We start from the raw sequence: 13319 nt of genomic DNA on the forward strand, positions 1-13319 counted from the left end.
CTAAGAGTTGGAAATGATTGGACAGGGGAATATTTTTTTTGTTTTCTTTAAAATGAAGCTTGGTGTGTGATTGGGTAGAGTATAATATACAGAAAAATGGACAGTGTGCAATTAAGGCTGAATTAGACATAGAACACTGTGAATATTATGAAGTTCATAATACTTTCCTCCTTCCATTTTTAAACTAGTTCAATCCATTTCAATATTTTAATTAACTCCCCCCCACCCATGGCTAAAAGCCAGGTAATGGGTGATGGGAAGCAGTGTTCTCTGCCTGAGATTTTGGAAAGACTACATAGAAAGTGTCATCTTTTAGCCTGCATATTGTTTTGATTAAGCAAAACATCGTATTCCTCCATTGGCAATTTTGATTGTGCAAAACTGGGGCCCTGGAAAGTTCCAAACAGATTGGGGTCCCTGATTGCCCATCCTTCCTGTTTAGAAGTATTTATTCTTTTTAGTTAAAAATAATGAAACACTTAGCTGTTAGGGTAAAATAGAACGGAAAACATGACAAGAAATTAGAATTCTGTTCTGAACTTTCTTTTCACAACTGCAATACTACTTGTCAGATGAAACTCTGTACCTCCTCCTCCTCCTCCTCCTCTTCTTCTAGAATAACCACTCTAACAGTGGCAGTCATTAACCTCCTCCCCAATCTAGCCACAGTAGTCCTAATAACTAAAAAGTAGTTAAAGCAATTTCCAAAAGTGATTATGAAAGGAAGTATGCAAATCCAGTGTTCTTCAGAAAGGCATCGACCACAGTTTGAGCAAAAAGATGGGTTTCCTTTGTCTACTATGCTCTAAACCTGCCAGACACTGCTGTTGTGTAATCTCAAGTCCTCTCCTCCTCTGGAGAAGAATTATGAAGAGGTGGTCTACTTACCAGCTCATCATTCTTCTATGGTCATTAGCTCTACTTTTAGCAGAGCCATCTTCAATTTGCCATCTTTTCCACAAAAATCCAGAAGCAGGCCTTGCTGTTTCAACAGAACTTCCTCTTGGATACATTCGGTAATTGGCTTCCTTAGCCTCTAGATATGTTAAGAGTCCATTTCCTATAATCTTCAGATCTACAATTTGCAACCATGGAGCCCATGGAATTCACTAGGCTAGGAAGAGTATTCTAAACTGTTGGGAAGGCTTCTTCCCTCCCTTTATATTTGTGCTGTTTTTATGTTTGATGACATATCCTGCTGAGCCTCTTCTTAACTGCCTGCTTGACCTCAGTGTTACGAAGACTGTATATGGCAGGGTTGAGGGTAGGTATGGCTACTGTGTAGAAGACAGATGTCATCTTGTCTGTTTGTGGAGCATAGGTATCATCAGGGCGTAGGTACATGAAAAGAAGGGTACCATAAAGCACCCCTACAACTATAAGGTGAGATCCACAGGTGGACATACCTCGAAACGACCCTGTTTGTCCTACAGTCCAGAGGATAATTCCATAGGAAGTTATAATGGTCAACAGGGTGATACTCTGGATAGTTCCACATACAACTAAGAGTAAGAGCTGGTTAATTTGTGTGTCAGCACAAGCCAAATCCAGAATTAGAGGGATATCACAGAAGAAATGGTCCAAAGTATTTGCACTACAGAAGGGCAAGCGGAAGGCCATGCTGGAATGGATCACTCCAGAGGTCATCCCTGCCACATAAGAAGCAATTACTAGGAGATGACAGAGATGCTGGGGCATGGCAGTTCCATAGTGCAATGGGCGGCAGATGGCCACATACCGATCATAAGCCATGACTGCCAAGAGACAACATTCAGCATCTGAGACAGCTGCAAAGATGAACATCTGAAGGCCACAGGCTGGGATAGGAATGGTGTCATAACCTTTCAAGAGCCCCAAGAGCATTTTGGGAGCTACAGTGCAGCAGGAGCATAGGTCCATCAGAGCCAGGTGGCTTAGGAAATAGTACATGGGTGTGTGCAAGGCACGCTCAGCTCGGATAAGAATGGCTAGACCCAGATTCCCTGCCACACTAAGGAGGTACATGGGCAAGAAGAAGCTGAAGAGAAGGAGCTGAAGGTTTCGTTCAGAAGTGAAGCCCAGGAGAATAAATTCGGTCACTTTGGTAGTATTGTGGTGAAGAGCCATTGTACCTGTTGGAATGAAAAATCATATCATACCCTTCCTCTCCTTATTCCATAAGAAATTTGACTCAGTTCTCCTTTTGTCATGATATTGTTTGAAACCTACTTTCCCTCAGCTAATGAGGATCCACCACTGTTTCAGAGCTTTTCTAAAGCATTGGACTGGATGGTGCTCTTTTTCCTTTCTGTGTAAAGAACACAATAGGAATGGAACAAATTTTCAATTACCCCACTGGCACTAGGATAGCCATTTCACTTTGTTTTAAGGCAGAGGTTATGCATATATCACCTCAAGCTTTCCAGCCTTGAACTAAATGCAGATACCAATGCTCAATATGAAAAGAAGTGATAGCACAAATGTGAATGAAAGAATATAATAACTGTCCAAGCTAGAGATTTTTTGTTTTTAAAAAAGGATTCCATCAAACAATGTTCTTTTATCAACCAAGATGAGAGCCATGGTAGGGCAGTGGTTAGATTGCAGTATTACAGGCTGACTTTCTTTCACTACCAGGAGTTCGATCCTGACTGATCTCAAGATTGACTCAGCCTTCCATCCTTCTGAGGTTGATAAAACGAGGAGCCAGATTTTGGGGAGCAATATGCTGATTCTGTAAACTGCTTAGGGAAGGCTGTAAAGCATTGTGAGGTGGTATAGAAGTCTAAGTGGCTAAGATGCATTCACTGTATCACCAACCAGTAGCGGAAATTTTGAGTAGCTTGGAGAACCAGCAAATACCACCTCTGACTGGAGATTTTACAGCATCCTTCCCCTGCCATGCCCACCAAGCCATGCCCACAGAACCGGTAGTAATTTTTTTTTTAATCCCACCACTGACCTGAAGGCAGGACAAGAAGCCATGGATGGAAACTAATCAAGGAGGGTAGCAGCCTAGAACTAAGACAAAATTTCCCGACAGAGCAATTAATCAGTGAAACAACTGGCCTCCAGAAGCTGTGGTGCTCCAACACTGGAGACTTTTAAGAAGAGATGGGGCAACCATTTATCTAAAATGGCATAGGACTCCTGCTTGGGCAGGGGGTTGGACTCCTCCAAGGTTCCTTCAAACTCTGTTATTCTGTTAAATGGGTCTCAATATTACTCATCCAAGGTTTCACAAGGCTGCTGCAGTGAACATTTCTTTAGATATTAATATGCATGCAACTGAATGGGGGAGAAGTTAATACACTTTCATCTGATAGTTTCCATTTCCTTCAACAAAACACATCCTAGGGGTCACTTCATTTCTTCTAAAATTCAGGACTAAAACAATCCACCTCCTTCAACTCATCCCATAGTTTAAGAACTTTCTGGTTGTTTTTTTCTTTTCTGCTGAGCTGTCTGAATTCTTCAGTCCCTTTCTGTGATGCCATCAGAACAGGACATAGGTTAGAAATCTAGGAGTCCCTTAATCAGAATAAAAATTTCGTTCTTTCTATTCACCCCACTACAATGCAGCAAAAACCGAGTTACCTTGATTTTGAATATGCTGAAGCAAAATATTATATTATGTAAACAGAAAGTCCCCCTGAAACTATTACTCCAATTGGCTAATTGCGGCATGGATCGTGATCCCATCATACCTGAGCAGAGAGTATGAATCTCCTTTATCAGTCCTTGTGAGGTTGCTTTAGATGCCTTTGCTTCCCGATTTCTTATACTGCATTATGAAGTTCTCTACCTTTCCTTCCTCCACCACCCTCTCCCCTCGGGCTGCGAAGATGATGTAATTGTCACTACTTCTTGAAGAAAATCCTCATGGGACAACCGTAGTTTCTTTCTTTAAATGGTTAGCTGTTTCTACTTCCAAGAGACTTGTTATCTCTCTCTCTCTCTCAGGGAAAAAAGGTTTTTAAAATATTTAGATTTTAGACTTACACATGAGAAAACTTTCATGCCTTTAAGTACATATTAATGAGTTTGCCATTTCTGGTTAAATTAATAGAAACAAAGATGGATGTTAGTAACATTCTCCATTTTGTACTGCTACACAAGAGTCTACCTCAGGGCGGGCAAATTGATGCATATAATTATTTGGAGACTTTAGCTCTTCCCAGAATTTAAGAGTATCCACGATTCCTAGTTGCCCCTGGTTATGCAACTTTTTCTACAGGGTTGAAATGGATGGTGTCACTTTCTGTTATTCCCCCACTCATTGCCATCCTCAGGACAAATTTTTTAATGCTCCATTTCTAATGTATAATTTCCACATTTCATCCCTGAATATTCCTATATTTTAGCACATTTGAGGTTGTACGCTTCTCTTTTGACAAGCTAGCTTCAGCAATTCTTTGGCTGCTTTATAAAGAAAGAAACCCCTTCAACTGAGTCACTGCTTATGTTGCATTCTCCTAATTATATCTCGTACGAACTTTTTACTAGCAGTAATGAAAAACGGAGTGGCTACTATGTGTTGAAACCTGGCAGACTTTTTTTTTAATTACCATTTTTCTTTTTCTATGCTAGTTTCCTCCTGAACTTTTGTTTGTTTGTTTAATAGGTGCATATTATTATACTACTTAGTTTTCTTGAGAAAAGGCATTACTTTATGCAAATGACTAATGTATAAATACCTTTTAAAATGGAGCCAAACGTGACAAATGTCATTAAAATGGTACATGATTTGAATGGCCTAAAATTGTTTTTGGGGATGACATAAAGAACTTTCCTTAGTTCCTTTGGAGCTTACTAGAGATCTTGATGTAGGTGATTCATCATGTGCCATCAAGTTGGTGTTGATCTTAGCAACTACATAAAAAGATTTTCTTTCCATATCCTTGCCCTGGCCTTCTCCTTATCCATTCATCTACTGTTGCTGAAACTAGAGAGTGGAAGGCTGTCATTAAACTCCAGGTCAGGTACCTCGACTGTTAAGGTATTGAGATTTAATAGCTGATCAGCTGTTGTAAGGGTGATGCAATGGGAATGAATCAGCATGGTTATTGCTGCTTTATGATTGAGGATGGATCCACAGGGTTTTGCCACTTTAAGAAGCTGTCTATATATATGAGGCCATGAGAGGGAATACTTCTCTCTCCCTGTGTTCTGTCTCAATTGTGGTTCTCTGTGCAGAGTAAAGAAGATGGATTGCTTGCCAGGTATTTGCCTACCATGTATATGTACGTATATAGCTGTCTGTATATAAACCACTGTTAAAAAAGAAAGCCTCTGTGTGCTATGCTGTGTTCCTGGGTTGTCTTGCAATAGTAGTCATGCTGCAAACACACTGACAACAACACTTTTAATTTAGGAGAGGAAGAGCAGATAGGAGAAGCAATTCTTACATCTTGACATGAACTTCTAATGAAGTTAGAAACTTCTAATAAAGTCTAATAAAGAATCTTAATAAAGATGTGGCTTCTTCTTTTAGCCCACAGCTAATACTAACCCTAATGATCCTTATACTGTCTTGGGGACAGAAAGGTTCCTGTTCACTATGTTTGATAGGAATTATAGAGATTGTGTTTTGATAGAGCAAGCAGCTGAGAAGATGTAGCATGATGGATGACACTTTTATTATTACAGACCTTTGTTGTCATCGTTTCTCCCTTTCTACTATAATTTTGATGTCATTATAAAGCGCCTTCTTGGGAATCTATAGCAATAAGATGGGAGGGGGAGTCCCTATCAAAATTAGAAGAAAACTTTTTCTACACCTTCTTCTTTAAGTCACTTCTGGCAATCCTCCTCCTCATCATTCCAGAATAGTGATGTCTTGAAAATGGTGCAGATCTTCAAAAAGGACTAATAGGCTATGACTGAAGCTTAATAGCTTAATAAAGGTAATATCAAATCAAGTGTTTAAGAAATAAAAGAGTAAAAAAGTAAGCAGTAAAAAAGTTAAAACCGTACCACCCCCCCTCTGGCTGAATGGCTCAAATGAAGCAAACTTTGTTTACTTTAAATTCCACAATTAAATAAATAGCACATACCTTCATGGGCAAGCATTTTGTTGTGGCTCACCAAGGAGAATATCTGGCCAGGTTTCTTAAACAAAAGGGGTAAGGCACAGTCATAAAAATGCACAAACTGCAAGAGCATGGGAACATGAATGCTTCAAGGACTGTTGTAAAAGTGTAGGATTTAAGAAACAAGAAAAAGGGAAAACATAGGTTAAAACTTGTTTTCCTTTTATTTGGATTGTAAATTAACATGCACACACACACACACACACAGGCAGGCAGGCAGGCAGAGAGAGAGAGAGAGAGACGCAGAGAAAGGGACAGGCAGGCAGAGAGAGACACAGAGAAAAACAGACAGACAGACAGACAGACACACACACAGACAGAGACAGACAGACAGAGACAGAGTAAGGGAGAGAGAGAGAGAGAGAGAGACAGAGACAGAGACAGAGAAAAAGAGCGCGCAAAGAGAGAGAGACAGAGAGAGACACGCAGAGAAAGAAACAGGCAGGCAGAGAGAGACACAGAGAAAGACAGACAGAAAGACAGACAGACAGAGAGAGAGAGACAGACAGACAGAGAGAGACGGGGGGGGGGGAGAGGAATGGCCTCTATAAGAAAAACAATGAATGAGGAAAGAAGAGGATCATTGACTGATCAACCAGCTGGGGATATATCTGAGAATTTACAGAGGGTATTTGAAAAGATAGGAAAAACTGTTGGACCATCTGTAACAGCAACAATGACAGCATCTACAGAGGAGAAACTGGTGAATTTGGAAGAAATAATGAATAAGAAATTTGAAGAATAGGTAATACAGAATAAAGATGAAGTTCATTAAGTTAAAGAAATAGTAGAAATTTTAGAAACCAAGACTGAAGCAATAAGCTAAGACACAGAAAGCAACTTAGATAATTTAGCACTGCCAAAATTGAGAGAGAAGGGCTTTTGCTTGAAGTTAGACCCAGAAAAACCCAGGGAACTTATAAGGGACAGGATAGTTCAGTCTTGCAATTTTTTTTGCAATGGGACAAAGAAAATATGGAAGCAGAATTGGATAATGTTTATAGAATTAATACAAGGTACACCAAAACTAAGAAATGTCCCCAAAGACATTTTAGATATATTATTTTGTTAGGAAGAGAACATTGTACATCACTACAACAATTCTACAGCAACATTTTAATACAAAGTTAAAGATAAATAATTCTGATGTAATCCTACTTTAAATAAATACTTATTAAAATACTGCATAAAGGGAGAGTCTATAGCTTCATGACTGACAAATTAAAGTAGAAGATACCATTTATGTAGAATAAATTGAAAGGACCGATTTTGACTTTTAAGCAACAGTGATTTTGATTTAATTCAGGTCAAAAGGTGAAAAACTTTTGGAAAGATGTTAAGGTTGAATTGGCAGAGATAGCAAAAAGACAAACAGGGGGCGGCTATGCAGTTGCAAGAAAATGAGGAAAATACCACTACTTTAGGTACCATTGATACGGACTTTTTGAAATGTATAAAAATGGAATTTAAATGCCTACCATGGAATATAAATGGGGCAAGTGCCCTCCAGAGAAGAAAGAAGTTATTTCACTATTTGAAGAAATTAAAGTTGGATGTAGTTTGTTTATAAAAATACTTATAAGAAAGAGGAAAAAATTGTTTAATAAAAACTTGAGAGAGAGGATTTTCTTTTTTTTGTTTAAGGAGGCTGAAGTAAAGGGGGTTTTTTGTACATAAATTCACAATTGCAACTGAAAATAATTTTATCTGGTGATTAAGGCAGATATTTGAGAGTGGAGATTAATTATAATGAAACTAAGTTCCTTTTAGTTGGGATTTATGTTCCAAATGAAAATAAACCTGCATTTTAATGCACTTTTGGGAAAGTTAATAGACGTGTCATATGAAAATTAGTACCTAATGGGAGATCTGAATGCAGTAATCTGCTTACCAAAGAGAACATCAGTAAATGGGATTAAAAATGATACAAGGCAAACTACCCAAAATATTCCTTGAAATGATAGTTAATCTTGAATTGATTGATATATGGAGTCTTGTTTTCCCCACAATGTCAAACATTTTTTTAAAAAAATGCAATTATTAATTCCACTCCAAAGTTTTATTTAAGTTTTCACAAAACATACAATTAAAATATCTTTTTTTGAGAACAGCGTGGCCCCGGGTTATCACTTCTGTATACAGACATAAACTCAATACATATTTATCTTATACATTCTAATCCATATCTTATAACTATTTTCACAATTTTTTCAATAGCTTTTCCCTTTCTTTACTTCCTATAGCCTTATTTTAAATTATCTCATTCCTTTCTTAATTCAATTACATATCTTTTTCTAATTTTTAAAATATTTCTAATCAATGTTTTTATACTTTCGTCTGTGCTGTTTACAATTTCATATTATCTTTTCTCATAAAACAATTTTTCCCCTGTAATTACTAGACTGAAGTGTAACACCTTTGTATCTTTTTTCAAATCTTACTAAAAAAATTTAAGTTACATCTTTACAGTTATAACATTCATTTTCTAACCTCTATTTTATAACATATACCTATTTTCAATCAAATTCTGCTTGGTACATTCCCTTAAAATACACACTAAATTCTTAAAAGAAAAAAGTATATATGTATATATATCTGTTTTCTTAAGTTTTCGCAGGTACTTACATGTATGGTATTCAGCTTTGTTCGGGTATTTTCCCACATCATTATAGTTGTGCTTTTAAAGTTGTAGCAACGTTTCGGCAGAATCTCATCTGCCATCATCAGCCTTCTGTATTGTGTTCGTCTGTGAGTCGGACTTTCACAGCCGTTTCTGTTTTAAATTTGGAGCCAGCCTACTGCTGTGCCAGAATGGTTTTTTCTTCATCCTGATTGGTTGGGAGTCTTGGTCTGTTTTTATTGGTCTTGGAGTTTGCTGTGTTCTGCTTGATTGGTGTTTCTAATATCTTCTGTCTGTTTTGTGGCTTTTTTTGTCTTGATTGGCTGGCAACATTGTATTTCCTGTATTGGAGGCTTTTAGTGCGGCTTGGCTCTGAGTAAATGGATGGCTATCATTTATTAGGAAGCTATATATATCTGTGTATATATGTATAACAATAGTAAATGGAATAATTATTCTATTCAAGTACAGCTCTGCCATTAATATTAATAACAATCTTTTACATTTCTATTTCTTTTAACAAACATTACCTAGTAATATCAGTTGTCTTTCACTTTAATCATCTATATTTCATATTTTATTTATTACTGTCTTTAAATAAAAAAAACAATAGTTATTAACAGTAGTCAATGAAGTTATTATTCTTATTCAAGTTCACCTTATCAACTGATAAAAATCTTCCATGTTTCGGGATTTCCGGTCTGCAGCACTTCGGGGCAGGCAGGAATCCACGACTGTGTGCGGTTTCTGCCTGTGCTCGCTGATGGAGTGCCCTGAGCCACCTGGCTTCAGGGCTATCCACCTCCATAGAAGGTGGCGAAGATAGGGGGGATCTGGCAGGGTCGAGAGATATCGCAGCTCTCTTCTCTAGCTGGCTAAACCCCCTTTTCCGAAGGCAGCTGAGCGGCGGTCAGAAATGGCCACCACATAGAAGCGCTCAGCCGGAAAAAGAAAGTGCAGGAGGAGTTGAGAAGTGAAAGTCTTTTTGCTGACCAGGACAAAGCAACAATGAAAATACCTTGGAACTTAAAATTTGTGAAAGACACATCGTTTCCAGAGATTTGCAAGCAGCGAATGGAAGTTAAAAGGGAAAGTTTTTCCTTTTTTTCACTCTCCTTCATAACCTGACAGCGAATGGAAATGCAAGAGAAATCGGAATAACCCGCATTGGCACTAATAGGTAACTAAATGCTAAAGGGATAAGGATTTCTGAATATTTTTTTAAAAAAATCTTTTTTGCTGTAAGTGGGAAGGGAGAGGAAAAGAATTGGAGCAGGATTTGGAAGTAAGGAGGAGATTGCCTAGAATCTCAAAGAATTATTAAATACTAACAAGACTTCTAAAAGATACATTTTAACTGGAACTTTGTAACTAAACAGTAACCCCAGAAAGAGAAAGTGAAGAAAGAAGAAAGTGTTAAAAGAAACAGCTTATTTGGATTGTTTGGTGACTTTGGGACTTTTGGGAATTATTTTTGACTAAGAACACTTGGGTGGTTGTTTTGGAAAAACTTTTTCTTTCTACAATGGCATCACTTGTGGATGAATTGAAAATTGAATACAAAAAATACAAAGAAGAAGAACAAGAAGGGAAAGACTCTCTTGGCACTCTTTTTCAATTTTTAGAAATGGCAATTTGCACCTATGAGAAACTGACTGCGCAACAAGATGATTGGGACAAAGAAGAAGCCATCTTTGATGAACAAGTAACTTTATTTGGGGAAGAAAGGGAGAAAGAGGAAAAGAAAAAGAGGACTTTAAGACTTGAAAAAACAACCAAAAAAAGAGAAAAATAAGGTGAAAAGTGGATATAATGTTGGAAAACAACAGAAAGGGGGAAAGCAGAAGAAGAAAAGGGAGGTGGAGAGACAAGGGGGTAAAAAGGGCAGGGAGAAGAACAAGCAAGGGAGGAAGGAAGGGATGAGAAGCCTTAATGGTGGGGAGCAAGATGTAAAAAAACAAGATTCATTTAGAGATAATGGGTAAATTTAATTGAAAAAGGGATTCTGCAAAGGTACATAAGATTCTGTTCTTATATTGGTACTTAGAAATATTGTTAGAAAATTGGAAACAACACGTGACCAAAAATGGGATAAAATATTTAGTGTAACTTAGTGAAATTTAAATGAGAGAATTGAAGTAGGAGGAAATGGGAACATTTTAATGATACAATGATTTAAATACAATGATTTAAAATATGTGATGTGGGGGGGAAATAACTATGGGAGGTATAAGTGTTCCCATAAAAGTATGATATTCAATTGAAAAGTGATGTGTAAAATGTTTAAGATATAAATGAATATTAATATTAATGATTAGATTTGTATTGGCATTGATAGTTGTTTTAATTATATTATATACTTATAATTTTTTTTCTTTTTATAAAATATAATGTGTAATTTTAGAATGTACTAAACAGAATCCCAATGGAAGTCATGTATTACATTAAGTATTATAAATTTAGGGGAAAGAGTTAAAGGCGTCACACTCCAATCAGTGTACAGGAGAAGTTTTGTTTAAAGAGAAAAGAGAAATAGATAGCTGGAAACAGAACAGACAAAGAATAATAAATATTATGATCTGAACTGAGATGAGATAAATAAAATTAAACTAAGAGAATTACAAGAGGTGAGGAGCTATATAGAAAATGGAAAATGGTAATAAGATATGGAATGGTATATAAAATGAACATGAATTTGAATTTGTGTCTGTACAAAGAGATGTAACCCGGAATCAAGCAGCTTTCAGAAAAGATGTTTTATGTTTTTATGTTTTTTGTTTTTTTTGTTTGTGTATTGTCTTTGAAAATCAATAAAATTTGTTTTGTTTTTTTAAAAAAAATCTTCCATGTTTCTTTTCAGTTTTTTTAAACGTTCTTTTTAAATCATTGAGAGCCTTATTCTCTTTATAAACAAATATTCCACTACACATCAATAGAAATTTTTTCTATCACTTTAATCATCTAACATATTATATAACAATGCTATCCCATGCACCTTTGCAGAATCTTCTCCTTAAGTTAAATTTTAACCATTGTCTCTGTGTCTTTTAGATAGGTTTATACCTTTAATTCTTGTACATTTTTCCTGTACCTCTATATCTTGTTTCTGTCTTGTGTAGCTTCTTTTCCTTTCCCTCTTCCCTTTCTTCTTCTCCCTCCCCTTTTTATTCCCTTTTCTATCTGATTCTCCCTTCTGTGATCCTCCCTTCTGCTTCTTCCTGATATTATGATTACTTTTCAAATTACTCTTTTTTTTGGTTGTTGCTTCAGTACTTAAGTTTTTAACTCCCTTTACCTGCTTTCCCTTTTTTACCCCACTTAAAATTGCTTGGTCATTGAAGATGGCTTCTTCGTTGTCCCGCCCTTCTTGTTCTGCCAGTGTTTCTTGTTGTTTTTCATTGTTCAAGATCTCCATTTTTAAAAATTGAAATACAAAGCCAAAAGTTACTCTTCCATCTTGTGCTTCTTCTTTTTGTTCTTTAAGTCTCATTTTTAACTCTTCAAGGAGTGATGTCATTTTAAAAATTTTTAAACAACCCCCAGTTGATTTTATTTTATTTCATTAGGATCCTCCATCCAAAGTTCCAGGAATCATCCAATAATCCAAAACTGTTTCTTGCTTCTTTTCTCACTTTCTCTTTCCAGGGGTTGGTTCTCTTGTAACAAAGTTTCAGCTACAGTGTATCTTTTGCAAGCCTTGTTAAAATTCCACTATCAATTTTTTTTAAGTTCCAGGTGGTCTCCTCAATTTTCCAGATTCCACCCTCTTTTTTCCTTTTTCCCTCTGCTGCTTTCGTTCTTTTTTTTTAATGAAAGTTTTTAAATTATCCAACAATCTTTATCCCTTTGACACTTTATTTTCAGCTAGAAATAGCCTATTAATGTCAAAGTGGATTAGTATCAATTTCTTATTCGAATCTCTTCTTCTTAATGTTCCAAGTCAGTTAAAACTGTTGATGTTAGAGGAAAAAAAGCCAATTCTGTTTCCTTTCCCTTTCTCTTTCTCAGCTTAAAATATTTTTTAGGAATAGTATTAGTCTTTAAAATTCAGGTTCCAGGTACCTTAAATAGATGTTCTCCATTCAACCCAGTCAGTCAAACTTTCTCCTTTAAACTTCCTCCTGCACAATCTTGTCCGGTCAGGTTCTTCTTTGAGGTGGCCATTTCTGACCACCATTGCAACTGCCTTTGGGAAAGGGAGTAATGGCCAGCCGAGGAGGAGAGATGTGGCTCTCCTCAACCCCGCTGACGGCTCCCCCTTCTTCACCACCTCTACAGGGTGTTTTGAAATCTGAGATAAAATTCTGATCTATCCATCTCCCATCTCAGCATCCCACTTTCATCTTGTTCAACCACTGTTAATCTGTCATCAATATCTCCAATTTTCTTATCTCTTTGTTGAACTTCTTCAATTTTTTTGAATTTCTCATCATACTTCATCATCATTTGTTGAATATTCTCCACCTTTTCATCAGTTTTTTTCTATTCTCCTTTCAATATTCTCTGTTCTTGCTTGTGTGCTTTGGATTCCTTGCATTATCATCAGCAATGTCACCTTTTCCTGTTCTTTTTCTTGCTGTAACATTGTCTGTATTGAGCATTGTCCTCCAGATGGTGAAGAGGAAGAA

At 36.7% G+C, this 13319-nt stretch overlaps 1 protein-coding gene across 1 annotated transcript; it reads right to left on the reverse strand.

Annotated features, from left to right (window-relative positions):
• Nucleotides 1-1176: 1176 nt before the first annotated feature.
• Nucleotides 1177-2106, reverse strand: LOC113417814 (olfactory receptor 5C1-like). The gene has a single exon (XM_026676389.1). The coding sequence runs from the start codon at nt 2104-2106 to the stop codon at nt 1177-1179; it is 930 nt and encodes a 309-aa protein (XP_026532174.1).
• Nucleotides 2107-13319: the final 11213 nt, after the last annotated feature.

This window comes from Notechis scutatus, chromosome 2 (genome assembly GCF_049901735.1).
Source record: "Notechis scutatus isolate UNSWTSFEM ecotype Mainland chromosome 2, rNotScu1.2, whole genome shotgun sequence".
Lineage (NCBI taxonomy): Eukaryota > Metazoa > Chordata > Lepidosauria > Squamata > Elapidae > Notechis > Notechis scutatus.

Excerpts from the sequence above, each read along its gene's own strand:
- LOC113417814 (XM_026676389.1), bottom strand. The coding sequence starts at position 2,106 with ATGGCTCTTCACCACAATACTACCAAAGTGACCGAATTTATTCTCCTG.